General features: G+C 66.0%; 4 protein-coding genes across 4 annotated transcripts; 2 read left to right on the top strand and 2 right to left on the bottom strand.

The window, feature by feature from the left end:
- Positions 1 to 4825: 4825 nt before the first annotated feature.
- Positions 4826 to 8153, top strand: LOC133264335 (histone H2A.V). The gene is made up of 5 exons (XM_061444286.1): positions 4826 to 4988; positions 7254 to 7331; positions 7491 to 7604; positions 7689 to 7818; positions 7950 to 8153. Exons 1-5 carry the CDS (start codon positions 4986 to 4988, stop codon positions 8009 to 8011), a joined length of 387 nt encoding a protein of 128 aa, XP_061300270.1. The 5' UTR covers positions 4826 to 4985; the 3' UTR covers positions 8012 to 8153.
- Positions 8154 to 10403: 2250 nt separating this feature from the next.
- Positions 10404 to 14360, top strand: STARD7 (StAR related lipid transfer domain containing 7). Its single transcript, XM_061444284.1, has 8 exons — positions 10404 to 10564; positions 11977 to 12152; positions 12267 to 12316; positions 12558 to 12668; positions 12742 to 12824; positions 12997 to 13096; positions 13447 to 13531; positions 14120 to 14360. Exons 1-8 carry the CDS (start codon positions 10500 to 10502, stop codon positions 14293 to 14295), a joined length of 846 nt encoding a protein of 281 aa, XP_061300268.1. The 5' UTR covers positions 10404 to 10499; the 3' UTR covers positions 14296 to 14360.
- Positions 14361 to 15398: 1038 nt separating this feature from the next.
- LOC133264337 (collagen alpha-1(I) chain-like) lies at positions 15399 to 22581 on the bottom strand. Its single transcript, XM_061444289.1, has 13 exons — positions 21675 to 22581; positions 20969 to 21188; positions 20432 to 20536; positions 20288 to 20368; positions 19001 to 19113; positions 18440 to 18498; positions 18270 to 18336; positions 18151 to 18198; positions 17932 to 18067; positions 17455 to 17656; positions 17224 to 17368; positions 16981 to 17151; positions 15399 to 15646 (listed from the first exon to the last, which is right to left on the bottom strand). Exons 1-13 carry the CDS (start codon positions 22579 to 22581, stop codon positions 15399 to 15401), a joined length of 2502 nt encoding a protein of 833 aa, XP_061300273.1.
- A 762-nt stretch (positions 22582 to 23343) lies between these two features.
- On the bottom strand, positions 23344 to 25702 carry LOC133264336 (interleukin-36 receptor antagonist protein-like). Its single transcript, XM_061444287.1, has 5 exons — positions 25457 to 25702; positions 24847 to 25001; positions 24325 to 24483; positions 24122 to 24246; positions 23344 to 23547 (listed from the first exon to the last, which is right to left on the bottom strand). Exons 2-5 carry the CDS (start codon positions 24944 to 24946, stop codon positions 23353 to 23355), a joined length of 579 nt encoding a protein of 192 aa, XP_061300271.1. The 5' UTR covers positions 24947 to 25001; positions 25457 to 25702; the 3' UTR covers positions 23344 to 23352.
- Positions 25703 to 27275: the final 1573 nt, after the last annotated feature.

A 27275-nucleotide genomic window follows, 5' to 3' on the forward strand; every position in this document is an offset into this window, starting at 1 on the left:
GGCCCGACTCGCGCTGCTGGTGGTGGTTTGGTTGCGGGGGGGGAGCGACCGGCTCCGAGCCCGGCCCGTGCCCATGGAGCCGCCGGGGGCACCACCGAGACCAGCCACGTGCCGGCACCGGAGCCGGGGAGGGGACGGGGGGGGGGACGGGGGGCAGCGGCGGAGCCTGCGGAGCCAGAGCCGGGGCGGGGGCACACATGGACCAACGTCCGATCTCCTCTGTACCCCCCTCTGCTTTCCCCTCTTCCCCCTTCCTTTCCCCATTTATGTCCCCTTTTCCTTTCCTCTTTTTCCCCCCTTTGCTTTCCTCTTTCCCCCCTTCGCATTCCCACTCCTCCCCCTTTTCCCTTTACTTTCCCCTTCCCCCTTACTTTCCTTTTCCTTCTTTTTACTTTTTCTCCTTTTATTTTCCTCTTTTACCCTGTATTTTCCCTCTTCCTCTCCCTCATTCCTTTCTATTTCCATCTGGTTTTCCCCTTTAGCCACCCCCCCACCATTCCCTTCCTTTCCTCCCCTCTCTCCTCTCTTCCTTTCCGGGTTTTTGGGATGCAAACTGCTCCCCCCCACCCCCCTCCAGCTCCAGGCCCGCAGATTCCTCGGGATTGAGGATTTCCCACCGGGATCGCACAAGGGAAGCTCGACCCGGCACCAAACCTTCCCCTTCTCTCTGCTCCGGCACCAACAGCCGCCTCTTCCACCGGGATTTGAGTTTCCTCCCGCAGCACCGACCTCAGGCGGCGGCGCCGGGGGGGATCCGGACCTTTTTTTGGGGGGATTTTTGAGGCTTTTCCCCCTTCTCTTTGATCCCTTTGCTCCGGTGCTGCCCCCGCCGGGGCCCCCCCATTGCCTCGCGCATTAAAACGGAGTTTTTCCACTCTCAAATCGTCTGGTTCCCCCCCCCCCCCTTATTTTTTTCCTGTTTTTTCCCTGTTTTTTTAGCTCACTCGGCCCTTCCAGCCCTGCGCTTCCCCAGCGCCTCCGGACTGAGCTGGGCTCCAGCGCTCTTCATTCCAAAGTTTCCCGCTCTCATCCCACGGCTTCTCCGTGTCGAGGACTTGAGTTTTCCTGGTTTTTATGGAGTTTTTCCCGCTGTGTTTTGGGAGCCGCCGCCGCCGCCTCCTTAATTTATTGCCGCGGATCCCGGCGGGTCCCTCTCTCCGTATTTATTGGGAAGCCCTCGTGCAGCGGGGGAAGGGGGATGTGACACCGTGTCCCCTCCTCACCCCAAAGGAGCAGCACCCGTGGGGGGGGGGACAGACGTTGTCCGTCCATCCTCCCATCCGCGTGCCCTCCGCTGCCGCCGTCGCTCTTCCCAAGGGATTTTTAATGCGGATTTCTTCCCTTCATCCCGTTTTTAAGCCCGGTTTCCTCACTCAACACGGGAGCAATAGTCTTTTATCTCGGTGTCCCACCCGCGTCCGTACTGTATTTTGTACCCGAAGGCAGCTCTCAGTGACGTCCTGCTGGACCCCCCCCACCCCAGCTCTGCTCTTCCCGCTCCTTCCACAAGGAGATTCCTGGGGGGAAGCGTGGCTCCGCCGTGATGGACTCAGCGGCGGGCGCCGGCGCCAGACGCAGGCGGTACCTCTCCTTTCATTTTAGAAGAGGATGAGCTCTATATATATATATATAAACGATATATATATATTCCTGTATTTTGGGGCTGAATTGCAGGAATTTAGCCTTGCCTTTCGACGCCAGCCTGGCTCGAAAACCATGGGATACATGGAATAGGAGGAAAAAAAAAAAAGAGGCAAGTAAAGCCAAAAGGAGAACAAAATCCACACGACGACACAAGCGGGAGCCGGGGCCGCGTCAGCGTCGGCAGCACGAAGCCTTTCTCCTGCCGGAGAAGCGCCGGCTCCATGTGGGAATCTTCCATTCACCACTGCAGGAGATGGCTGAGGAGAGAGGCAAAAGAGGCCAAAACATCCCCGAAACGATGGAATCGGGAGGAATCCAAGCGCTCTTTGGAGGCGCCGGCGGCGCGGAGGAGCCGCGGCACCAGCGAGGACTCGGGTGGCTGCTCCGGGTGGGGTGAGGGGGTTGGGGGTTTCCTTTCAGTGGGGTGAGGCCGTGGCCAGCACCCAGGATCAGCCCTGAGGTGGTGGTGGTGGTGGTGGTGGTGATGATGATGGTGGTGGTGATGGTGACACATCATCAGCGCCGGGAACGCCGCGGTCCGGCTGTTCCTGTATCTATATATATGTAGATACACCTCTCCGCGCGTGTGTGTACATATATGAGGGGCTTTGGAGGGCGGGGGGGGCGGGGGGGTGGGGGAGTTTGCTTTGGATTCTGTAGAAAACAAATTCCTTTTGGGTTTGGGGGTTGGTTTTTAATCGGGGGGTGGGGTAGGGGGGGAGGGAAATGATCCCAAATCCTTGGAACTTCCAGCTGGGAGTTGCTCCGGAAGGGCCTGGTTGCGAGCGCGCTGTGGCTGTACAGAACTCACCTGTAAATCTTGTATAGCGCCCAAATCTCGCTGTATATACCCCAAAATGTGCGGAGCTCCGGGAATAGTGGGAACGCTTCAAGTCAATATTCCCCCCCCCCCCCAAAAAAAAAAAGGGATAAAAATGGGAATTCTCCTGCCTTGGTCCCAGCCGCTTTGGGGGTGAGGGGCACGGAATGGGCCCTCAGTGCTGGGAGAGCGGTGATTGCTCCGGGTGAGCCCTTCACCGGCTCCTCTTTGGAGCCGAACAAAAAGCTTCCAAAAATCCACGGAAAAATAGCAAAAAAACCCACAAAAGTCCCAGAAAATGCAAACGGACGGAAGCGGGAGCGAGCGCTGGTGGTACCGGAGCTGACGCCCGACGGAGCTCTTGGCTGTGCGCACCAGGACAGCATTCCCGGTGGGAGATGCCAACCGTGGCTCAAGAGGGAGAGGCTGGAGCCCCGGCGGAGCCGGTCGAGCCGGTCAGGCCCCGTGTTCCCGGCGCTGGAACGGCTCTCGTGGATCAAGCCGAGACGGGAGAGGGGAGCAGCAGCTTGGAGGTGGTGCAAGCAGTGGGGTTCTGCAGCAGAACGTGCCGGCGGGGCGATGCTGGACCACCACCGGATCCTCCGGGATGAGCCGGTATCTGCCGAGAGAGCCCGAACCCGCTTCCCCCCCACCCCCACACACCCCCCCCCGCAGTCCCTTGAGAAAGAAGAAAGTTTTATTCCTCTTATTTTTTTAATGAAAGAAAAACAGAAAAGCAACCATATGCACTTTAGGCAGCCCGAGGAGGGGCTGCCGGCGCCGGGGGGGGGTGGTGTCCTGTGCCCCCCCCCCCCCCCTCCTTGCTTCCCTCCCTTCCTCCCTCGTCCCTCTGCGGCCGGCGGTTGCCGAAGGCAGGGCCTGGATCCCTGGATCTTACCACTAGCGCCAGACGACGCCCGGCGTGAGGAGCTCCTCGTGCCTCTGCTCCTCTCCTCCCCCGTAGCAGATTTTTGCAGATGGAGTTTTACAAGTCTATATTTAAAGAATTGTATGTTTGTAACAAATAAAAAGTATGCGGAAAAGTGAATGGAAAAAAAAAAAAAAACAGCACCAAATCCCGGCGCTGCCCCGTCTGGATCACTGGGGGGGAGAGAGTCCCTGAAGGGGTGCCATTGGTTTGGGACCGGGTTGTGGTGGGACTTGGATGGGACTTATGTGGGTCTGGGAAGGGCCCTTGCAGCTTTAGGGGCCTTCATGGGTGGGGGGGAAGGATACAGGGGGAACCTTGGGGCTGAATTATGGAGCTTTGGGGGGCACCTGTGGGGCTCTGGGGGACCTTAGGGCCAAGGGGAGGACATGTGGGTCTCTGGGTGGAACTATGGGGCCCTGGGGAAACATGGGACCTTTGGGGGGGATCCAAAGGGCTCTAGTGGGGACCTGGGGGGCTTTCACGGGACCCCTAAGGGGCTCTGGGGAGGACCTCTGGTGGCATCTCGGGGCCTTGGGGGGGATCCTTGGGGCTTTTGGGGGACTGTCAGGGCTTGCCTGGGGACCTGTGGGGCTTTTGCGGGACTCCCCGACCTCTGCGGGGCCCTATGGGGCTGTGTGCACACACACACAGGCACCCCGAGGTCTCAGCACGGCACCAAGGGGCCGCGGGGCTCCCCCCAGGCAGCACCATGTCCCGTGGGGCGGGGGGGGAAAACACCGGCACCGCACGGAGCAACGCGGCCCCCCCGCGGGCGGCCCCCAGGCCAGGCGGGAGCAGCCCCCGGCACCCGCGTCCCGCCGGCAGCAGCTGCCGCGGGGCCCCATCACGGCTGGAGCCGGGGCTGCGCGGGGCACAGCTGGTGGGGGGGGGGGGGCCTGCCATGGGGCAGGTGCCGCCAGGCTCCTCCGGAAGGGAGCGGGAGCAGCTGCGAGGCCCTGAGCCGGGGGGACGCTGAGGCACCGGCCCGGCGCGGCCCTACCTGCTCCACCGCCGCCGGCCGTAACCGAGCGGGAAGCTTTGTGCCGGGCTCAGGCCCCTCACTGCGGCGGGGCCGCCCGCACCGAGGGCCCCCACGGAGCCCGACCGGGACCGGGACCGGGACCGGGAGCGGCCGCAGCCCTTCCCTCAGCGCCGCACCGCGCAAACAAACAACGCGAGGGGCGGGGCCAGAGAATGGGCGGGAAAGTTTTCCCTCCTCCAATTGGCTCCCTGAGCTGTCTGTCATTCTGTCCCCGCCCCCTCGCTGGCCATTCCGCTGTTTCTATTGGATGACAGCCACGTCGCTCAGCCGCACCGGCGCGGGGCGGCCCCGCCCTCACCCCTGCGTGCCGTGTGCAAAGGAAAAAAACAGCCGTTAAACGGGCCGCGGGGCGGAGCCAGGCGAGGGGGGAGGTAAGAAGCCGAGTTGTGATTGGTGATAGCGGCGTGTTCAAACTAGCACGGGGCGCCGCGATTGGCTCGCGGGCCGCCGCGGCAGGCCGGGCTCCGTCGTCGCTCGCGGGAGGGTTATTGTCTGGCGGCTCCTGAGGCGGCTCCAGCGCGGGATCGGCACCGGGGCTCGGCGGCACCATGGTGAGGGGCGGCGGGGGTGGCTCCGCGACCGTGTCCCGAGGGGCTCCCGGGGACGCCGGAGCCCGGTCCCCGCGGAGCCTCCCGCGGTGGTGAGGCCCTTCAGGAGGGGGCTGCGCCGCTTCCCGGCGGCTCCTTCCGCTGTCCGCGGGAGGGCGGCGGAGGGGAAGCGTCGCCGCGGGCAGCCCTCGACGCTGCTCGCGTGGTGCCGAAGTTGCTCGTGGGGCGAGGACGCGGCTGTCAGGGGGGAGCCCCGCCGAAGGGCGCCTGTCAGAGCCGCTGCCTGCGGTCCCCGCGGGTTAGGGCCCAGGCGGAGCTCGGGCTCCGGCCGGAGTTCACCGCCCTGTGTGCATGGCCCGGGGTCTGTAACCCTCAGCGCGGGGTCTGTAAGCGGTGTGCGGGCGGCAGGAGGTGAGGGGGAGCCCGCGGGGAGGTTACGCAAGCGGTGGCCGCCGATCCAGAGGTGCTTTCTGGAGGGTTTGGTCCTGTCTGGAGCGATGGGAAGAGGGGAAAAAGAGACTTGGGTTTGGCTTGGGAGAGATCCAATTGTTGCATCCAGGGGGTTTCCCTGTGGGAATGCGCTCCCGTGGGGAGAAGGAAAGGAGACGCCGCTCCTGTGCCTGTCAGTGCTGTCCGGCACGGATGAAGAAGCAAATCCGCCTTTGACCAGCCTGAGCTCCGTGAGGAAGAGGAGGGAATGTTCACGCTGGACATAGCAGAGCCAGCGTTCCTGCAGGACCGTGCCCGGGATGGGCATGAGTTTGGGAGTTTTACCGAGCGATGCTTTCGCTGCTTTCAAAGGAACTCCGGGGGCTTCAGATCCTTTTGGACGCGTCTCTGCTGCTCTCCTGACAGCGCAAGTGCTACAGACACCCCTGCCCTGCAAGGGAGGGTTTGCTGTGCCGGCATTCCCGCTGCCGGATCTGCTTCATGTCTCCCTTGCACGTGAACTATTTCCTTGCAACTTCTTTTCCCCATGGTTGAGTTTAAAGAGCGCCTGGACGCCTGACAGCTGGAATTGCTCCTTCATAGACAGGAATAGGGACTGCGGGATCCATGCGTGGTCTAAAGCCAGGGGTTTAGATGGAGCCAGCGTGGCTTAGGGCTCTGCTCCCCCTCTCCAGTTGCTCTCCGGGGTTTCTCTGCTGCTGTTTCTTCAAGAGAGCAGATTTGGGGGTATTTTATGTGTTGCTCTCCTCATGTTAAAGGGGTCTTCCCCCCAGGGAGGGGTTTACCCCAGCGATAGATCTCCGCTGAGAGGTTTTATGACCTGAATTCTTGGCAGTGGAAGAGTTGAACATCACCACTGATGATCTGACACACACCTGGGAGGGTGAGAGTGAAAATAACACCTACAAAGGCAGCAAAGAGCAATCATTAAACACACCCAGAGCACAGCTCGTACCCAGCGTGTGTCCCTTGGGGGCAGGACGAGGACAGGCTCAGCCCCATGGCACATCCCAGCACACGCGGGGGGATCTTCCCTGATTTTCCCCACTTCATTTTGCATATTTATTCAATGTAATTCCAATTATCAACACGTGGGTGTGATTGTTAATATTCAACTGAGATTATAATGAGGATAGATAGCCCAAAGGACGCTCTAATAGTGTTTTGCTGGCTCGTGAAGCTGTATTTTGCTGCTTGTCCGGGGGGTGTTGGGACGTTACACTCTGAGGATGGTCTTTCTGATTAGAACGTTGCTAGCTGGGTTTCTCTGTCCTGTTTACATGGAATCCCAGCCTGGTTGGGGTTGGGGGGAGCTTAAATCCAGCTCCAACCCCTGCCACGGGCAGGGACCCCTTCCACTGGAGCAGCTTGCTCCAAGCCCCTGTGTCCAACCTGGCCTTGAGCACTGCCAGGGATGGGGCAGCCACAGCTTCTCTGGGCACCCTGTGCCAGCGCCTCAGCACCCTCACAGGGAAGAGCTTCTGCCTAAGAGCTCATCTCAGTCTCCCCTCTGGCAGGTTCAAGCCATTCCCCTTGGCCTGTCCCTACAGGCCCTTGTCCCAAGCCCCTCTCCAGGTTTCCTGCAGCCCCTTCAGGCACTGGAGCTGCTCTCAGGTCTCCCCTTCAGGAGCCTTCTCTTGTCCAGGCTGCCCCAGCCCAGCTCTCTCAGCCTGGCTCCAGAGCAGAGCTGCTCCAGCCCTCGCAGCAGCTCCGTGGCCTCGCTCCCACAGCTCCAGGTCCCTCTGGTGCTGCTGCCCCAATGCAGGGCTCGGGGGGGTGGTTGCACATGGATTAATTCCCGGTGTCTCTCCCCTGCAGGCTGGTGGGAAGGCGGGAAAGGACAGCGGGAAGGCCAAGGCCAAGGCGGTGTCCCGCTCGCAGAGAGCCGGCCTGCAGGTGAGGCAGCCCCAGACCTCCCTCCTTAGGGATGCTTTGGGATCGGGCTGGGACAGGAGCCCGGGGTTGCGCTCAGAGCTCCCTTTGTGGGACCCCCATGAGTGGCTCGGGTGCTGTTGAATGGGGGATTAACAACTGGCTCGCTCCCTCCCACCCCAGTTCCCCGTGGGCCGGATCCACAGACACTTGAAGACTCGCACCACGAGCCACGGGCGAGTGGGAGCCACGGCGGCCGTGTACAGTGCTGCCATCCTCGAGTACCTCACCGCAGAGGTAGGTCCTGTTCCCCCCCCCCCACTGCCTCCTCCCTGCCGGGGCTGCTGGTTGATGCCGAGGCTCTCGCCCCTGTCTGGGCAGGTGCTGGAGCTGGCGGGGAATGCCTCCAAGGATCTCAAAGTGAAGCGGATCACTCCCCGGCACCTGCAGCTCGCCATCCGCGGGGATGAGGAGCTCGATTCCCTGATCAAAGCCACCATTGCCGGCGGAGGTGAGTGTCCCTCAGCCCTCATCTAAAGGGGGGGGGGGGTGAACACACGAGCAGGGATTCCTAATTCCCGAGGCACAATAAAGGGAGGATTTGGCCTGGCTCTGATGGGAATCCTCCTCTTCTCTCCGCAGGTGTCATCCCCCACATCCACAAGTCGCTGATCGGGAAGAAGGGCCAACAGAAAACAGCGTAAAGAGGGCAGGAGGAGAAGCAGCCGCTCCCTCCCGCCGCCGCCCTGTGCCCGGGACACGAGGAATGTGGGGGGTTCATAAGGAATAGGTGAAGGCAGAGCCCAGGGACGGGCCTGCAGGAGGAGGAGGAGGAGGGAGCAGCGCTGTGGTGTGGGGTTGTTGCGGGGCAGGCGGCGGCGGGCGGTGCGGGGCTGGGGCTCAGCACCTCCGGCCTTTTATACACCTGGGACGGATAAAAGCGTTTTTTACATAAAGACAGAGCTGTGCTGTGCTGAGCAGGTGCGGGGGGGGGTCCCGGAGGAACCGGTAGCACTGACACACACACACCCCCCCCCCCTCAAAACCACTGCCACCAGTCCGGGAGTGGGGCTGTGCTGCCTAATACGAGTTTTCCCGCCCCTTATGCAAATGAGTCGTATGCAAATAAGGTGGGAGGGGCGAGGCGCGTCTCGAGGCTCCCCCGGGGTCCTCCCTTCGCAGGCTCTGACCCGGTGTCCGTCAGGGTGCGGGGGTCTCCGTTCCCCATCAGGGTGCGGGGGTCTCTGTTCCCCATCAGGGTGCGGGGTCTCCGTTCACCATCAGGGTGCGGGGGTCTCTGTTCCCTATCAGGGTGCAGGGGTCTCTGTTCCCTATCAGGGTGCGGGGGTCCCCGTTCCCCATCAGGGTGCGGGGGTCCCCGTTCCCCATCAGGGTGCGGGGGTCTCCGTTCCCCATCAGGGTGCGGGGTCTCCGTTCCCTATCCGGGTGCGGGGATCTCTGTTCCCCATCAGGGTGCGGGGGTCTCTGTTCCCTATCGGGGTGCGGGGGTCTCCGTCCCGGGTGTCACAAGATGGCGGCGGGCGGCGCTGGGCCGGGCAGGCGCCCAGCCGGTAACATGGCTGCCTCGGGCTGTTCCATGCGGCCGCACCGTGGGGGGTATCGCCGGTGGTCACCGGTTGCCGCCTGCCCCGCCGTGTCCCCGGGGGAAGCGGCCCGGCCCGGTCCGGTCGGTCCGCCTGGCCCTGCTCGGTGCCCCGGTGGGCAATCCCGGGCCCGGGTCACTCAGCCCCGCTCCGGGGGTGACGAACCGCCCCTCCCGCCCCCCCCCCTGCAGTGGTTTGCTCCGCCCCGCCCACGCGGCGCTTTGGCGCTCGCCATTGGCTGGGCGGGGTGGATATAAATAGAGGCGGGCGGGGGGCGTGGCGCTCAGTGGGCTCCTGGAGCCGGGGGTGTGAGGGGTGTCTGGTGCCCCCGGTGGGAGCTGTGGATGGGGCCCCCTCCAGCCTAAAGGGGGTGCGAGGGCTGAGTGGAGCCTGGCTTTGTGCTGGGGAAAGGGGGGAGCTCCCTGTGAGCTGAACAGGAGCCGGCGGGGTGCGCTTGAGGCAGGAAACCAACTGCGTGCCGAGCTGCGTCTGAAGCAGCGTGAGCTCATGGAGGGGATCCTGTCCCTCTGCTCTCGTGAGACACCCCCCCCCCTACAGCCCTGTGTGCAGTGCCGGGGTCCCCAGCGTCAGGACATGGAGCTGGTGGAGCGAGTTCAGAGGAGGCCACGAGGATGCTCAGGGGCTGGAGCAGCTCCCGAATGGAGCCAGGCTGAGAACGTTGGGGCTGGAGAAGAGAAGCTGCGTGGAGACCTCAGAGCAGCTTCCAGTGTGTGAAGGGGGCTACAAGGATGCTGGAGAGGGGCTCTTCATCAGGGACTGTAGGGATGGGACAAGGGGTGATGGGTTCAGACTGAAATGGGAAGTTCAGGTTGGAGATAAGTTCTTTATGTGAGGTTGGTGAGGCACTGGAATGGGTTGCCCAGGGAGGCTGTGAATGCTCCATCCCTGGCAGTGTTCAAGGCCAGGTTGGACAGAGCCTTGGGTGCCCTGGTTTAGTGTGAGGTGTCCCTGCCCATGGCAGGGGGTTGGGACTGGATGATCTCAAGGCCCTTTCCAACCCAAACCGTTCTGTGACTCCATTTTGCTGTCCCCAATCCCCCTCCACTGCCGCTGTACCCCCCCCAGACCCCAAACCTCCCATTGCCCCCCAATAACACCCCATTACCCTCCACACCCCCTCGCCCCGCCCTCCGCTCCTGGGGGCGTGTCCTTGCCTCAAGCCCCACCCCGCGGAGCCCTCCTCACCCAATGACCGCAGCGAGGTCTCCCCCGCGGGGGCCAATGGCGTGGCGCGGCGCTGCGCGATGACGCCATCGGGAGCGCGCCGCAGGGGCGGCCCCGCGGAGGCAGCGGCGGCATGTTGCAGCCGCGGTGGCCGCTCGCCGGCCTGCTCGTCCGCTGCGCCCGGCCGGGCCCCGCCGCGCCTCCCCCCGGCCCTGGCCCTGCCCCTGCCGCCCGCGGCCGGGCGCTGCTGGCGCTGCTCTGCAGCCGGGCCGGGGAAGCGGAGCGGGCGCGGAGAACCGGAGGGGGCGGAGGAGGAGGAGGAGGAGGAGGAGGGGGGTGGGGGGGGTGGTGGTGGTGGTGGCTGCTCCGGGGCCGCCTCGCCTTCGCCGCCACCGGCCGGCTCATGGCCACCCTGGCCGGGGTGTTCGTGTGGGACGGGCAGCGCATCGAGGAGGAGGAGCTGCAGCGGTGCGTGTGTGTGTGTGTGTGTCTGTGTCGTGTCCCCCACAGCGCTTGGGGGGCTCCGCACCCCCAAACCCCCCCTGCGGGGAGCCCCATCGGGCGGGTCCGCCCCCAGCGCTGGAGGGCTCCAGAGCCCCCCGGGTTCTCCCTTTGCAGCCCAAAGCTCCCCCCCCCCCCGACATAGGGCAGGCCCCATAGGCCGAGCGGGGCGGGTGCACCTCAAGTCCGTCCCTTAAATCTATGGGGTGGTTCCCCCGCAACCCCCCCTTGTCCCCATTTCTGGGGTGCTGAGGGGGGGGTCCCCTTTGTCCTCTCCTGTCCCACCATAGGGGTTCCCTTGGGGTGCCCCTTGAGCTCCCCCTCTGTAGGATTTGGGGGGTGTCCCCCCGATGCTGGGTGCCCCCGCCACGCTTGGCAGTTGCACCCCAAACCTCTCCCTTGTGCCTGGGGGGGGGGCCAGTCCCATGGGCTCGCTCCAGGGGGCCCTTCCCGAGGCTTAATTAAACCTCGGAGCGAAGGAGCCGCGACCCTCGAGCCCTGTTTGTGCCACCGGCATCGTGTGAGGGCGATCCCAGCGCTGGGAAAGGCACCAAAGGCACCAAATCCCGGCTCCTTCCCTGCGGGGCCCGGCCTGAACCCGCTGGAGTTTTCCACTGGGCTCAGCAGCGCTCGGCTTAGGCCTGGGATTAAGTAAAGCAGGGCCGGGATTATCCTGTCCCCGGTGACTCGGAGCAGGCTGGAGCCTCTGTAACCTCCTTGTGAGGATCCCTCCAGCTCCATCCGCTCCCGGAGGCTCCCAGGAGGAGGACGCTGCCCTTGGCTTATCCCTCCTCGCTCTTCCCTTTCCCCTTATCCAGCCCGGCTCCGCTCCCCTCCCCTCCCGGCAGCCGATGCCTTTTGTCCTAGGCAGGTGGGAATCCTCCATAGGGAACAGCGTCGGGAAGGGAGGAATGGGATTAGAGGATCCCCTTTCCCATCCCCTCCCTGTCCCCTCTCCTTTAGCTCCGTTTTCCCTGGCATCCCAGCTTGGGATGGGGGCATTGGGGTGTGGAGGAGCCGGAGCTGCGCTTCCAGATCGAGCAAAGGGGTTTGTGGATCCATTTGGGATCCATCCAGGAGTCTGGTGACTTCTAGGGAATGGGAATTCAGCCGGACCAGTGGGACCGGCCTCGCAGGTCACAAACTGGTGCCAATTCCTTTGGCACAGTGAGCGTGGCCCGGCGCCGGGAGCGCTGGGAATGAGCCTCTGGGTGGATCCAGCCTTTCCACTCTCATGTGTCAATGGTGTGGGAGGGGAGCTGCAGCACGGGACGGGGTTATCCCAGATCTTGGAGACCTGGATCCAGCTCCTGTGGGTGAAGATGCCGGACCTGGGCTTGGATGGTCACTGACAGGGCTCTGGGTCTCTCTGGTGCCAGCTCTGCGCAGGAGATGAAGCACATGGAGAACATTTCCAGCCTGTTCCAGGGGGATTCCCAGCGCCTGGATCCCAGAGCGGAGCAGGGGGAGCAGCCCTGGGAGATGATCATGGACAAGAAGCATTTTAAGCTCTGGCGGCGGCCGATCGAGGGCACCCACTTGTACCAGTACCGAGGTACCGCGGTGGGGATGGTCCCGTCCTGATGCCCTTGGGGCGGGGGGGGGGGTCCTGCCTAAGAAAATCCCTTTTCCTTCTAATCCCGGGATTCAAACCTTCCTCTTCCCGCAGTGTTCGGCTCCTACACGGATGTCACTCCCCGGCAGTTCTTCAACGTGCAGGTGAGCGCCCTGGACATCAGGTTTGGGAGGAAGGGACCTTAAAGCTCCCCCAGCTCCAACCCCCCTCCCACTGGAGCAGCTTGCTCCAAGCCCCTGTGTCCAACCTGGCCTTGGGATGGGGCAGCCGGATGCAGGATGCAGGGGTGGGGGGGTCCCTCTGGATCCCATCCCCTCTTTTGGCCCCACACACACTGGGTGCCCTCAGCTCCTCACCCCCCCCCGCTCCGGGCTCTCTCTGCAGCTGGACACCGAGTACAGGAAGAAATGGGACTCCTTGGTCATCAAACTGGATGTGATCGAGAGGGATTTGGCCACTGGCTCCGAAGTGATCCATTGGGTCACACACTTCCCGGTGAGCAGCCCCATTCCCACCCTCCCCACCCCGGGAAGGCCCTGGGGCTCATCCCCGTGCTCTCCCTCCCCAGTACCCCATGTACTCCCGGGACTACGTGTACGTGCGGCGGTACAGCGTGGACCAGGAGAACAACCTGATGGTGCTGGTCTCACGGTACGTGTCCCGGTGCTACGTGCTGGGAGGAATTCCAGGATGGACTCGGCCAAACCTCAGGGATCTGCCTCAAAACCAGAGCGGCTTTTGGGGTGAAACCCTTGGTCTCTTGGGAGCCACCTCCGAGGCACCAGCACATCAACCCAAGCTGCTCCCATCTCCTTCCCTCCAGGGCTGTGGAGCATCCGAGTGTCCCGGAAGATCCCGAGTACGTTCGGGTCAGGACCTATGAATCCCAGATGGTGATCCGGCCCCACAAAACCTTCGATGAGGTGGGTCCTGGCGTGGGCCGGGGGGCAGAGGAGACATTCCTGCTGCTCCAAGTGGATCTGCTCCTTCTCCGGCTGCCGGTACTGAGCTGGGCTCAATGCTCCACACTGGAGAGGGGGATCAGTCCCTTCCCAAAGCCAAGGAAAGCCCCTCCATGGGGGATTGGAAGCTCCAGCTCAGTAGTTTCATCCTTATCCTGCTCCCGGGAGCCAAACGCACTGCTCGAGCCTCACAAATCCCATTGGGAAGCACTTAATGCTCCTAAACCCAGCATCAGGATTCCTCCTACGGGGAATCTGGGGCGGGGGGAATGCAGCATTCCCACTGGCTCAGGTCTGCTCCTCCTCCCCAGAACGGGTTTGATTACCTGCTGACATACAGCGACAACCCCCAGACCGTGTTCCCCCGCTACTGCCTCAGCTGGATGGTCTCCAGCGGTGAGTGAGCCCCAGGGCTGGGAATTCCAACCCCGGGCTGGGAGATTCCATCTGGAGCAAGCCAGGAGGCTCCGGCATTCCCTGTTGGGTGGGGGGAAGGAATAGGGGGAGATGCTTCCAATTGGGGGTGGTTTGAGTGCCTGGGGCTGCTCTTCCTCCCGCATGGGAAGGGGTCTGTGTGGGAGGATATTCCATCTCTCCCAAAGGAAAATGCAGTGGGATTCCCCTTTTATAGCCAAACGAGCTGGTTTTAACTCACTCCCAGCCCCGGGATCCAGAGTGCAGAGAGAATGGAACTGGAGTCAATGGGGGAAAAGCTCCTGGGAAGGGAGGCTCTGACCATGGGAAGTGTGAGGAATCCCGGGATGCAGCAGGGCTGTGGGATAGGGGCAGCGCTGCAGCGTGGGGAGGGAGAGATGAGGGAGAGGCAAAGGAGGGGAACAGGGAAATGGGAAGGAAGGAAAACAGGGAGGAAGGAAAAGGAAGCTGAGGGGAGGTCAGAGTGGAGCTGCAGGAGGGCTCAGCCTGGGGGATCTCCCCTTTGGGTGGCAGCAGCCCCAGTGCCCCCATGAGCTCCCCTCCCACCAGGAATGCCGGATTTCCTGGAGAAGCTGCACACGGCGGCGCTGAAGGCCAAGAAGCTGGAGCTGGAGGTGCGGGATTACCTGGCTGCCAAGGGGCTGGAGGGCGGCGAGGGGAAGGCGCCGGCGGCCGAGCCCAAGGGCGAAGGGAGCCGCAGCCCCGCGCAGCTGGAATACGCCTGAGGAGCCCATGGGAATCGCGGCCGGAGCCAGCCCAGGGGGTGCCTGGACCGGGAATGGGGGGGGGGGGGAACCCCCAAATCCCCCTTTATTAACACACACCCGCCCCCCCAGCTCCTTGTGCCAGCCCTCTCCATGGAATGGTTTTGGATCTGAATTTTGTATGGATGGGGTTGGATGAGGCTTTTCCACATCAACCCATCACTGGGGGGGGCTTTCCCCCCCCAAAGACCCTCCAGCCACCTCATCTCGAACTGGGATGAGGGCTCTTGGGATGGGTTTTGTTCCCAGGGCTGATCCTGCTGGATTCCAGCCCGAGGGGGGGCTCATGTCACAGCCCCCTTCCCCAGGGATCCCGTTTCACTTCCCACCTCCAGGAACCCCACCGGGGGTTGTCCCCTTTGGCAGTGTTCACGGTGTGTCCTCCCCTCGCTCCCCTTTAACCCCCCTTAGGAACTGACCCCAAATATTCCATATAAATACGAATTCCCACCTAAAGCTGTTGGATCATGGTAAGGGGTTCGGGGGGGTGCTGTTGAGGGGGGTGTGGGGGCTGTTTGGGGGAGTCGTGGCCCTGCAATGTCCCATAGCCAATGCTGGGGGTGGCACTGGGGGGTCCCTGCAGGCTGGGGGGGAGCAATGAGTGGTTCCCCCCACAGACAAGGTGTTGCTGTATGGAAGACACAGGCAATGCCCACGGTATCACCCCCACGTCCCCCCCTCCCCGGGTCATTTGGGGACACAGGGGGGGGCCGTGCTGGTCACAAACCTTTATTGCAGCAGCAGTGGGGGGGGGGGGCTGTGACCCCCGTCCGTTTTGGGGGGGTCTCCCTGAGTTTCCCACATTGCTCCCAAGCCCCCCCCCCAAGTGCTGGTGGTGCCCGAGGGCCGCTCGTACCGCTTCCCCCCCCTTTCCCATCCCGCTCCCCCCCATTCCCATCCTGCTCCCCACCCCATTCCCGTCCCGCTCCCCCCCCCATTCCTGTCCCCCTTCCCGCACCGCTTCCCCCATTCCCATCCCTCTCCCCCCCATTCCCGTCCCTCTCCCCCCGATTCCCGCTCCGCTCCCCCCCATTCCCGCACCGCTCCCCCCGTGCCCCCCCCGCTCAGGGCCGCTCCCGCAGCCGCCGGCCCACGAGGCTCCGCAGCGTTCCCCGCTCGGACTCGTTCCTGCGGACGCGGGCGGGGGGGGCCGCGGCGGGGCCGGGGCCCAGGGAGGGGCTGGAGCGCGCCCTGCTCAGCGCGGGGGGGCCCGGGGGGCCGCTCCCGGCTCCGCCTCCGCCTCCCAGCCCGGCTCGGCCCGGCCGCGGAGCCACGAGTCCAGCACCCGCACGTAGGTCTCGTAGCGCCGGCGCTGCGGGGGGGGCACCGCAACGGGGTCAGCGCGGGGACAGCGGGGTCACCGTGGGGACAACGGGGTCACCGTGGGGACAATGGAGCCATCATGGCCAGAACAGGGTCACCATGGGGACAATGGTGCTGCCATAGCCAGAACAGGGTCACCGTGGGGACAATGGTGCTGCCATAGCCAGAACAGGGTCACCGTGGGGACAATGGTGCTGCCATAGCCAGAACAGGGTCACCGTGGGGACAATGGAGCCATCATGGCCAGAACAGGGTCACCATGGGGACAATGGTGCTGCCATAGCCAGAACAGGGTCACCATGGGCACAATGGTGCCACCACGGCCAGAACAGGGTCACTGTGGGGACAATGGTGCTGCCATAGCCAGAACAGGGTCACCGTGGGGACAATGGTGCTGCCATAGCCAGAACAGGGTCACCGTGGGGACAATGGAGCCACCACGGCCAGAACAGGGTCACCGTGGGGACAACGGTGCCACCATGGCCAGAACAGGGTCACCGTGGGGACAATGGTGCCAACACATCCAGAACAGGGTCACCATGGGGACAATGGTGCCAACACATCCAGAACAGGGTCACCATGGGGACAACGGTGCCACCATGGCCAGAACAGGGTCACCATGGGGACAATGGTGCCACCATGGCCAGAACAGGGTCACCATGGGGACAACGGTGCCACCATGGCCAGAACAGGGTCACCGTGGGCACAATGGTGCCACCACGGCCAGAACAGGGTCACCGTGGGCACAATGGTGCCACCACGGCCAGAACAGGGTCACCGTGGGGACAATGGTGCCACCATGGCCAGAACAGGGTCACCATGGGGACAATGGTGCCAACACATCCAGAACAGGATCACCATGGGGACAATGGTGCCACCATGGCCAGAACAGGGTCACCATGGGGACAATGGTGCCAACACATCCAGAACAGGGTCACCGTGGGGACGATGGAGCCACCATGGCCAGAACAGGGTCACCATGGGCACAATGGTGCCACCACGGCCAGAACAGGGTCACCGTGGGGACAATGGTGCCACCACGGCCAGAACAGGGTCACTGTGGGCACAATGGTGCCGCCATAGCCAGAACAGGGTCACCGTGGGGACAATGGTGCCACCACGGCCAGAACAGGGTCACCGTGGGCACAATGGTGCCACCAGGGCCCTGTGTCACCAAGGGCAATATCGGTGCCACCACGGCCCCGGTGCTGCCATGCCCGTAGCAACCTCACCATGGCCATAACGGTGTCCCCGTGGCCCCGGTGTCCCCATGGGCGCAGCACCCCCGTACCCCGCAGCACCACCTCCGCCCCGGGCCAGGACCGGGCTGGATGCGCCCCCCCCCAGCGGCGCCGCTGCCCTCACCTCGTGCAGCAGCAGCTCCGTGTCCCGCCGGTGCTGCCGCGGGTCGGGGCCGGGCCCGTGGCGCTGCCGCTGCCGCAGCTCCCGCTCCACCCGCTCCATCCAGGCCGCGTGGCTCCGGCGCTGCTCCTCCTGCGGCGGCACCGGCTCAGGGGGGGCTCCCGGGGGCCTCCCGTCCCCGTCCCCCCCTTTCCCGGTGCTCACCGGGGGGCTGCGGCTGAGCGCCGCGGGCAGCAGGGGCCGCGCGGGGCCGCGCTGGGACCCGACGGCGGCGGGGAACGGGGGCGCGGAGAGGAGCGCGGCCGCCAGGTTGAGGCGCTCGATCCAGGCCAGCATCTCCCGGGGCGTCCTGCGGCGGGGGGGGGGGGGGCGGGGGGGTCACCGGGGCCGCCCCCCCCCCCCAAAACCGGGACCCCCCCCCCCCCCCCAACTCACGGCGCTTGGAAGAGGAAGCGGCTCCCGTCGGCCGCGCGCAGGCGGAACACGTCGGGGCGCTTGGTGTAAGCGGGGGCGCGCTCGGCCAGAGCGTGGTGCACCCCCAGCGGCGCCTCGGGGGGGGCCCCCGCCCTGCGCAGCTGCAGGAGGGTCCCCTCCAGCACCGCCTCGAAGCGCTTCCAGCCGCGTCTGCCCCACGGCGCTGGGGGGCACGGGGGGGGGGGGGTTGGAGCCGGCGAGGGGAACCCCCCGGATCGTGCCCCCCCCACACCCCAATGGAGCCGCTCGTGGCTGCTGTGACCCCCCCGAGATGGGCACCCCCAAAGCTGCCCCTGCGGACCCCAACGGAGCCCAAAATCACCCCCCCCCCCCCGAATTCATTTCGGGCTGAGCCCCCAAAGCTGCCCCCCCAGTGGACCCCACATCTGGACCCCCAACCCCCCCAATCTGCCCCATGGACCCCCCCTCCCCACTCACTCTTTCTGCCCCCGGCCTCGGCCAGCACCTTCCTGGCCAAGCAGCCCCGGTGGGTGACGGCCGCGGCCCCCCCCGGCAGCTCCGGCCGGGATTCGCTGCTCCTGGGGCCGGGGGGGGCCTCCTCCTCCTGCCCATCCTCATCATCCCTGCGGGGGGGGGCTCAGCATCACGGGGGCCCCCCGTGTCCGTCCCCCCCCCGCTCCCCCCATAGCCCCGCACTCACAGCGCCCACGGCAGCTCCTGCCTGCGGATGGAGCCGTAGAGAGCCTGGGGGGCAGCCGGGGCTCAGGGGGGGCTCCGGGGGCCCAGCGGTGCCCCCCCCCCGGTCCCCCCCGCACCTGGAGCTGCTGCCGGGGGAAGTCCTCCCCGTCCATCATCCCGCGCAGGTTGGCCACGAACTGGGCGCTGCTCATGGGGCGGCCGAGGCGCTGCAGGGCAGGGGGCGTGGGGGGGCTGAACCCCGCACCCCGCCGTGGGGGGCACACGCGGGGGTCCCCCCGCTCCTCACCTGCCCGTGGAGGTCGGTGTTGAGCAGCATCAGGGCACAGGTCAGGGAGTGAACCGCGTCTGGGGGGCAGCGGGGGGGAGCCCCCGGGGGGGACGCCCGTCCCCATCAGCACCAGTGGGGGCCAATGGGGGCCCCATAGAGCTGGGAGGGGAGGGGGGAGGCTCAGGGGGTATCTGTGGGTGCTATGGGGGCTGTGGGTGCTATGGGTGTCTGTGGAAGTCTATGGGTGTCTATGAGTGCTATGGGTATCTATGGCTGCTATGCATATCTATGGGTGTCTATGGTTGCTATGGGTCTCTATGGGTGTCTTTGGTGCTGTGGGTGCCTATGGGTGTCTCTGGGTGCTATGGGTCTCTATGGGTGTCTCTATCGGTGCTATGGGTATCTCTAGGTCTCTATGGGTGTCTCTGAGTGTCTCTGGGTTTCTATCGGTCTCTATGGATGCCATGGGTGGCTATGGGTGCTATGGGTTTCTATGGGTGCTATTGGTCTCTATTGGTCCCTATGGGTCCCTGTGGGTCCCTGTGGGTCCCTGTGGGTCTCTGGGCGCTCGGGGCTCACCGGGCGAGGGGAAGGCTCCGGGGTTGCAGCTGTGGAAGCGCCGCGAGAAGTGCCCGAGGACGCGCTCCCGCTCCTGCGTCTCCCCCGACAGCGCCAGCGCCCGCAGGAAGCTCCTGGGGGGGGGTGGCAGCGGGACCCGGCCCCCCCAGCACCCCCGGGACCCCAAACCCGCCCCAATGCACCAAAACCCGCCCCAATTCACCCCAAACCCGCCCCAATTCACCCCAAACCCGCCCCAATTCACCCCAAACCCGCCCCAATTCATCCCAAATCCTCTCAAATTCACCCCAAACCCGCCCCAATTCACCCCAAACCCGCCCCAATTCACCCCAAACCCTCTCAAATTCACCCCAAACCCGCCCCAATTCACCCCAAACCCGCCCCAATTCACCCCAAATCCTCTCAAATTCACCCCAAACCCGCCCCAATTCACCCCAATCCTCTCAAATTCACCCCAAACCCGCCCCAATTCACCCCAAACCCTCTCAAATTCACCCCAAACCCGCCCCAATTCACCCCAAACCCGCCCCAATTCACCCCAAATCCTCTCAAATTCACCCCAAACCCGCCCCAATTCACCCCAAATCCTCTCAAATTCACCCCAAACCCGCCCCAATTCACCCCAAACCCGCCCCAATTCACCCCAAACCCTCTCAAATTCACCAAAACCCGCCCCAATTCACCAAAACCCGCCCCAATTCACCCCAAACCCGCCCCAATTCACCCCAAACCCTCTCAAATTCACCCCAAACCCGCCCCAATTCACCCCAAACCCGCCCCAATTCACCCCAAACCCGCCCCAATTCACCCCAAATCCGCCCCAATTCACCCCAAACCCTCTCAAATTCACCCCAAACCCGCCCCAATTCGCCCCAAATCCAACCCAATTCACCCCAAACCCTCTCAAATTCACCCCAAACCCACCCCAATTCACCCCAAACCCGCCCCAATTCACCCCAAACCCGCCCCAATTCACCCCAAATCCTCTCAAATTCACCCCAAACCCGCCCCAATTCACCCCAAATCCTCTCAAATTCACCCCAAACCCGCCCCAATTCACCCCAAACCCGCCCCAATTCACCCCAAACCCTCTCAAATTCACCAAAACCCGCCCCAATTCACCAAAACCCGCCCCAATTCACCCCAAACCCGCCCCAATTCACCCCAAACCCTCTCAAATTCACCCCAAACCCGCCCCAATTCACCCCCCCGCCCCCCCCTCACCCCCACCCCCCCGTATCCCCCCTCTCTCTGTCGCTGCCCCCATCTCTGCCCCCCCATCGCTACCTGAGCGCCTGGTCCAGCTCCTGCCCCCCGAACTGGAACCACTCCAGGTACTCCTGCGCCACCATCGCGCTGAACCCGTCCCTGGGGGGGCTGAGCTGGAGCCGGGGCCCGGACGCGGCTCCCCCCCCCCGGCCCCCCCCTTACCCCCGGCGCAGGAACGCGGCCACCTCGGACCTGCGGACGCCGTCGAGGCGGAAGAGGCGCGAAGCCAGGAGGCGAGCGTGGGAGCGGGACCCCCCCGGGGGGCTCCTGCAGCGGGAGGGAGAGGTTGGGGGGGGGGGGGAATGGGGTGGAATTGGGGGGGGGCAATGGGGGGGATGGGGGGGATGGAGCAGAGCGGGGTTGGGGGGGGGAAGGGATGGGGGGGGCTTAACTGTGGGGGGGAAGGGGAAGGGGGGTTGGGGTGGGGCGTCGGGAGTGGGGGGGTGAAGGGGGGGATGGAAGGGAGGGAATGGGATGGAATTGGGGGGGTCAATGGGGGGGTCAAATGGGGGGGGGGAAGGGGGGCGGATGGAGCAGAGCGGGGCTGGGGGGTGGGAAGGGATGGGGGGGGCTTAAGGGGGGGGGAAGGGGATGGGGGGAAGGGGAAGCGGGGTTGGGGGGGGTCGGGAGTGGGGGGAACGGGGAGGGCAGAGCTCGGGGGGGTTGGGGGTCCCGGGGGGGCCGGGTCCGGGTCCTCACCCCTGGGCGCTGGGCGGGGGCTCCGCGGGCGTCTCGGGGGGCAGCTCCTGGTGGGGGGGGGGGCCCGGGGCAGAGCCATGGCCCGGGAGGGGGGAACCCCGCGGTGGGGAGGGGGGCGGGGACCCCGCTCCCAGCGGCTGCTGTGGGGCATCTGTGGGGCTGGGGGGGCGCTGGGCGGGGTCTATGGGGGTTGTGGGGCTGGGGGGTCTATGGGGGGGCTCTATGGGTTTTATGGGACTGAGGGGTCTATGGGGGGGCTCCATGGGTGTTGTGGGGATGGGGGGTCTATGCGGGGGCTCTATGGGTTTTATGGGACTGAGGGGTCTATGGGGGGGCTCCATGGGTGTTGTGGGGATGGGGGGTCTATGCGGGGGCTCTATGGGTTTTATGGGACTGAGGGGTCTATGGGGGGGCTCTATGGGTGTTATGGAGCTGGGGGGTCTATGGGGGGGCTCTATGGGTGTTATGGGGCTGGGGGATCTATGGGGGGGCTCTATGGGTGTTATGGGGCTGGGGGATCTATGGGGGGGCTCTATGGGTGTTATGGAGCTGGGGGCTCTATGGGGGGGCTCTATGGGTGTTATGGGGCTGGGGGATCTATGGGGGGGCTCTGTGGGTGTCAGGGGCCCAGGGGGGTCTGAGCACCCCCATTGCAGCCACAGCCCGGGGGAGTGCCCAGAGCTGGGGGGCAGAGCCAGGGGGGCACCGAGCTCCGGGTCTGGGGGCCGGGGGGGGCTCTGGAACAGGGGATTGGTGTGGAAATGGGGCTCCTCCTCCTCATCTTCATCCTCGTCCTCCTCAGAGCCGCTGTCGGTGCCTTCATCAGCATCATCCTCCTCATCACTGCCATCGGGCTCCCGGTGCTGGAGCGAGGAGCTGGCACCCACGGGCATGGATGTGGGGGAGATGCCCCCATCCTTGGGCATGGACACGGGGGAGATGCCCCCATCCTGGGGCATGGACACGGGGGAGATGCCCCCATTCTTGGCCACACGCTCCTGCGGGATGCTCCCACCCCGGGGCATGGACGTGGATGTCTTGGTCTCCTCTGTGCACGTCGTCTTGGGCCACCTGGGGTCATCGATTGGCTCCCGCTCCCACGGGATGGTCTCATCCCAGGGCAGGGACACGGGGGAGATGCTCCGGTCCATGGGGATGTGGCCGTGGTGCTCCTGCGGGACGCTCCCACCCACGGCCATGGACCCGGGGGAGATGTCCTCATCCGTGGGCACGTGGGAGATGCTCCTGGATGTGGGTCCGCGGGCTTGGTACTTGTGGGCGATGTTTTCATCCCTGGGCACGGCTGAGATGCTCCCGTCCATGGACACGGGGAAGCGGCTCCCGGATGTGGATCCAGGGCCTTGGTGCTCGTGGGAGATGTTCTCATCCATGGGCACGGGCTTGGGCGAGAGCCTGGTGTCTGTGCTGGGGGGGGTCACCCCTTCCGCACCCACCCCTGAGAAGACGATGGCGTCCTGAGCAGCCAGGACCCTGGAGCTGGGGTTACCGGGGCTGCTGGTGCTGGGGTCACTGGTGCTGGTGGTGCTGATGGTGTTGGTGCTGCTGTTGGTGCTGGTGGTGTTGGGAGTGTTGGGGGTCCCTGGCAGCCCCATGGCCGGTGCCAGCGCTGCGGCTTCTGGGTGTGGGAGTGGAGAGGGGTGAGAGGGGGCTGCGGGGGGGAGGAGAAGGGAGGAAGGAGGAAGAGGGAGAAGGAGGAAGAAGGGAGAGGGGGAGAGGGAAGAGGAAGAGGACACGGGGGGGGGGGGGAGGGACCAGAGGAGGAAAGAGGAAGAGGAAGGAGGGGGAGGAAGTGCCCGGGGCACGGGGAGGGGTCTGGGGGCACCTCCGAGGGGGGGGAAGCAACCGCCGGGGCCCCCGGGGCAGGAACCCGGCTGGGGGCAGCGCCCCACAGCGCGCCCCACACATCGCTTCCGCGTCGGGCGCAGCGCGGCACAACCCCAGAGCAGGCACCGGAGAAGCCACCAGCGGGAGAAGGGGAACGGGGAAAGGGAGGGGGGGTCCCAAAGGAGGGGGGGGGGACCCCAAAGGCTGCGAAGGGGCCTCGGGGTGGGGGGGAGGAGGTCAATGGGGAACCCCCGCGGGGATTGGGGGGGGGCTCCTGGGGGGTGACCCCGGGGGGCGCGGGGTGACCCCAGGGTCCTTGGGGCACCCAGAGGTCACGGGGGCTCCCCCCGGTCTCGGGGGTCTCCGGATCCCTCCCTCACCCCCCCCTTACCGGCACCGCCGGCGCGCGGCGCGGGGCGTGTCTGCAGCTGGCCCCGCCCCCTCCCGGCCCCGCCCCGCGTGGCCCCGCCCCCATCCTCCTGGTCCCGCCCCCCCCACGCTCCGGGCCGGTTCCATCTCTTTATTGCCCCCGCCGGGGGTCACCTGCGGTGCAGGTAGAAGCCGGTGGCGCCGTGGGGGGGGGCCAGGCCCAGCTCCTGCCCCCCCGCGGTGCTGAGGAAGGCCCCGGGGCACGCGGCCGCCTCGAAGCTGTGCGTGGAGCCCCCGAAGCTCTTGTAGAAGGTGCAGGGGGAGGCCCCCGCCCCGAGCGAGAACAGCTCCAGCAGCGCCGCGTCCTGCGGGGGGGCAGCGCTGGGGCACGGCCGCGGGGACCCCCCCGGGACCGCTCCTCCGGGGGCACCGTGCGGGGGGGGGGGGGGGGGTCAGGGGTGCGGCGGCTTTGGGCTGAGCCTGATCGGGGGTCCCCGGACAGGGAGGACCCAGCTCTAGGCCCCCCCCCCCCCAGCCCAGGGTGCCCCCAACTTGAGCAAGATTCTGCTGACCCCTAGGGGTGCCCTCACCTTGGGGTGCCCCCCTGTGGGTGCCCTCACCTTAAAGTGGGTGCTCCACCTATGGGTGACTCAACCTTGGGGTGCTCCCTCTGTGGGTGCCCTCACCTTAGGGTGCTCCACCTATGGGTGCCCTCACCTTGGGGTGCGCCCCCTATGGGTGTCCTCACCTATGGGTGCTCCACCTATGGGTGCCTCAAACTTGGGGTGCTCCACCTATGGGTGCCCCCACCTTGGGATGCTCCCCATATGGGTGCCTTCACATGCGGGTGCTCCCCCTATGGGTGCCTCAACCTTGGGATTCCCCCTCTTGGGCTGACCCATAGCAAGGTGCCCCCCCCCGGCTGCGCCCCCCCCTCACCACGAGCTGCAGGCGGGGCTCGGGGCCGGGGGTGCAGGACAGGGCCTGGCTGCCCCCCCGGATGCCCACGATGAGGGGGCAGCGCCGGCGCTCCAGGTGCGGGTTGGGCACCGCACTGAAGATCTCTGCGGGACACGGAGGGGCCGCGTGGGCCGGGGGGGCAGCGGGCACGGCCCCCCCCCCCCCCCCCCCCCGGCACGCACCTTCCTGGTCGGCGCTGGCTCCCTGCAGGGGGGTGGGCACCAGGCGCCCCCCGCGCAGGCAGAGCCCGCGCTGCTCCGTGTCCCGCAGCACGAAGTGGTGGGGCCGGCCCCGGGGCAGCGGCGGCGCCGCCGAGGGCCCCGTCAGCTCCGGCGAGAGCTCTGCGGGGAGCGGGGGGGGGCACGGGGGGTGTCAGGGGCATGGGGGGGGCAGGGGACATCGTGGGTGCAGGAGGGCATCACTGGAACGTGGGGAGGGGGGGCACGGGTGTGAGGGACGGGGGGACATGGGGGTGTCACGGGCGCACGGGGACATGGGGGTGTCACAGGGATGTGGGGACGGGGGTGTCACAGGGACACGGGGATGGGGATGTGAGACACAGGTGTGATGGATACTGGGGGATGTGGGACGTGGGGGCACGGGAAGGGGACACACAGGGATAAGGGGACATCGCATGGAACACGGGGACGCAGGGACACGGCGACGGGCACCGTGGGTCCGTGTCCCTGCGCCCCCGGCGCTACCTTTCCCCAGGAACTCATCGAACAAGGCCTCCATGTCGGGGTCGATGACAGACTCCGGCGCGGCTCCGGGGCCCGCGCCCGGCTCCGCCGAGACCCCCATCGGGTGCTGCAGGGGCCAGGACCCCTCCTGGGGTCCCCGGGGCCCCTCGGCCCCGCTGTTGCCCCGGGGAGGACAGGGACAGGTTGGGGTGAGGGCGGGCGCCCGCTGGTGCCACATCCCGGGGGAGGGATGGGACCAGCCCGTCCCCATGCCATCCACATCCCGTCCCCATCCCAAGTGCATCCCCTCCCCATCCCATCCCCATCCCATCCCCATCCCGTCCCCATCCCGTCCCCATCCCGTCCCCATCCCATCCCCTCCCCATCCCGTCCCCATCCCCTCCCCATCCCGTCCCCATCCCATCCCCATCCCTCCCCATCCCGTCCCCATCCCGTCCCCATCCCGTCCCCATCCCCTCCCCATCCCGTCCCCATCCCATCCCCATCCCCTCCCCATCCCGTCCCCATCCCGTCCCCATCCCATCCCCATCCCCTCCCCATCCCCTCCCCATCCCGTCCCCATCCCCTCCCCATCCCATCCCCATCCCGTCCCCGTCCCGTCCCCCCTCACCGGCCGCTGCTCTCAGTCGGCTCCAGAGTGAACGCGCTGCAGCCGCTGCCGGGCAGGACCCGGCTCGTTCCCGATCGGGCGGTTCCCGATGATTCCCCGCGTTCCCGAGCGTGTCCCGGGATGTGGCTCCGGCTCTTATAGAGCGGGGGAGCAGAGCCCGGCCCTGGCCTTGGGCGGTACCGCTTTGGGCAGGGCCGGGGATGGTGAAACCTCACCCGGTGCCCGTGTCCCGCCGTGTCCCGGGGTCCCCTCGGCTCTCCTGTGTCCCCTCCACTGCCACCGGGCCGGGGGCACCGTGTCCCCGTGCGCCGCATCCCCCTGTCCCTGCGATGCCCGCATGTTCCCGTGCCCCCCTATATCCCCGTGTCCCCATAGAGCTGCCTCCAGACACCCCTGTGTCCCCTGTCCCCACGCCCCGTCCCTGCAATGTCCCCGTGTCTCCCCCCTGTCCCCACACCCCCGTCTCCCTGTCCCCCTGTTCCCACGTCCCTCCGCCGTCCCCACCCCATCCCCGTGATCCCCGTTCCCGTCTCCCGGTGCCGGTCGGGACACGCCGGGGCTGGAGCGTCTCCAGCGTCCCCCGCTCCGGGAAGGAGCCGCCCGAGCCCGGGACGCGGAGCCCCCGACACGGGACCGGTGCCCTCGGCAGCTTTATTGGCCCGGGCGTCACCGGGGTCAGCGGGGGGAGGTCCCGGTCCCCAACGGGGGGGTCCCGGTCCCCGGTGCCGGGCTCCGGGCACTCGGCGGCGCTGAAGTAGAAGTCGAGGCGGGTGCTGGCATCGTGGCACCGGGAGAGCCCCAGGGGCTGGTGGCCCCGCGCCGAGGTGCACAGGAACCAGCCGGGGTTCGCGGCCGACTCGAAGCGCCAGAGCCCGGCCCGGTACGAGCGGAAGAAGGTGAAGGCGGCCGAGGCCGCCCCGGCGCGGGGCAGCTCCCGGATGTCGGCGTCCTGCGGCGGCACCGGCACGGGACCGGGATGGGACCGGGACGGGACCGGGATGGGACCGGGGAGGGACCGGGATGGGACCGTGGTGGGACCGGGAAGGGACCGTGGTGGGACCGGGACGGGACCGGGATGGGACCGGGATGGGTGACCGGGATGGGACCGGGGTGGGACCGGGATGGGACCGGGATGGGACCGGGGTGGGACCGGGGTGGGACCGGGATGGGACCGGGAAGGGACCGGGGAGGGACCGGGATGGGACCGGGCAGCGGCACGGGGAAAGGGGACCGCGAGAGCGGGGGCTGCGGTCGCCCCAGCCCCGTGGTGTCCCCTCCCCAGGGCGTCCCCATCCCTTTCATGTCCCCATTTCTTTGCTGTACCCATCGATGTCCCCATCCCCACAGTGTCCCCGTGGTGCCCCCATGTCTTTGGTATCCTCTTCCCCCTGTTGTCCCCCTCCCCACTGTGTCCTCCTCCCTTTGGGGGCCCCGTGGTGTCCCTTCCCCAAGGGGTCCCCATGATGTCCCCATTCCCACTGGTGTCCTCATCCCCATGGACGCCCCCATCCCATTGGTGCCCCCATGGGGTCCCCATCGATATCCCCATCCTCAATGACGTCGCCATCGATGTCCCCATGCCCAATGACGTCCCCGTGCTCCAGCGGTGTCCCCATGGTGTTACCATCTCTTTGTGTCCCTATCCCCATTGATATCCCCATCCCTTTGGTGTCCCCATTGATGTCCCCGTGCCTGTGGTGTCTCCATGCCCACTGGTGTACCCATCCCATTGGTGTCCCCATCTCCATCGCCCTCGGTGTCCCCACTGATGTCCCCGTCCCCGTGGTGTCCCCATGCTCACTGGTGTCCCCAGTGATAT

The sequence above is a fragment of the Pezoporus flaviventris genome, unplaced genomic scaffold (assembly GCF_033815535.1).
Source record: "Pezoporus flaviventris isolate CSIRO_AGI_PZ_B2104156 unplaced genomic scaffold, CSIRO_AGI_Pfla_v1 ptg000765l, whole genome shotgun sequence".
Classification (NCBI taxonomy): Eukaryota; Metazoa; Chordata; class Aves; order Psittaciformes; family Psittacidae; genus Pezoporus; species Pezoporus flaviventris.

What these genes read in the sequence shown, in the direction of transcription:
- LOC133264335 (XM_061444286.1), top strand. An exon ending in CGCAGAGAGCCGGCCTGCAG is followed by an intron (nt 7,332 to 7,490) that starts GTGAGGCAGCCC and finishes CTCCCACCCCAG; the next exon opens with TTCCCCGTGGGCCGGATCCA. An exon ending in TCGAGTACCTCACCGCAGAG is followed by an intron (nt 7,605 to 7,688) that starts GTAGGTCCTGTT and finishes CTGTCTGGGCAG; the next exon opens with GTGCTGGAGCTGGCGGGGAA.
- STARD7 (XM_061444284.1), top strand. Translation starts at nt 10,500, where the DNA reads ATGGCCACCCTGGCCGGGGTGTTCGTGTGGGACGGGCAGCGCATCGAG. An exon ending in CCCACAAAACCTTCGATGAG is followed by an intron (nt 13,097 to 13,446) that starts GTGGGTCCTGGC and finishes CCTCCTCCCCAG; the next exon opens with AACGGGTTTGATTACCTGCT. An exon ending in CAGCTGGATGGTCTCCAGCG is followed by an intron (nt 13,532 to 14,119) that starts GTGAGTGAGCCC and finishes CCCTCCCACCAG; the next exon opens with GAATGCCGGATTTCCTGGAG.
- LOC133264337 (XM_061444289.1), bottom strand. Translation starts at nt 22,581, where the DNA reads ATGGGGCTGCCAGGGACCCCCAACACTCCCAACACCACCAGCACCAAC. An exon ending in GAGCTGGACCAGGCGCTCAG is followed by an intron (nt 19,114 to 20,287) that starts GTAGCGATGGGG and finishes ACCCCCCCCCAG; the next exon opens with GAGCTTCCTGCGGGCGCTGG. An exon ending in AGCTGCCGTGGGCGCTGTGA is followed by an intron (nt 18,068 to 18,150) that starts GTGCGGGGCTAT and finishes AGGGATGATGAG; the next exon opens with GATGGGCAGGAGGAGGAGGC.
- LOC133264336 (XM_061444287.1), bottom strand. Translation starts at nt 24,946, where the DNA reads ATGGGGGTCTCGGCGGAGCCGGGCGCGGGCCCCGGAGCCGCGCCGGAG. An exon ending in CGATGAGTTCCTGGGGAAAG is followed by an intron (nt 24,484 to 24,846) that starts GTAGCGCCGGGG and finishes CGCTCCCCGCAG; the next exon opens with AGCTCTCGCCGGAGCTGACG. An exon ending in AGCCCCGCCTGCAGCTCGTG is followed by an intron (nt 23,548 to 24,121) that starts GTGAGGGGGGGG and finishes GCCCCCCCGCAG; the next exon opens with GACGCGGCGCTGCTGGAGCT.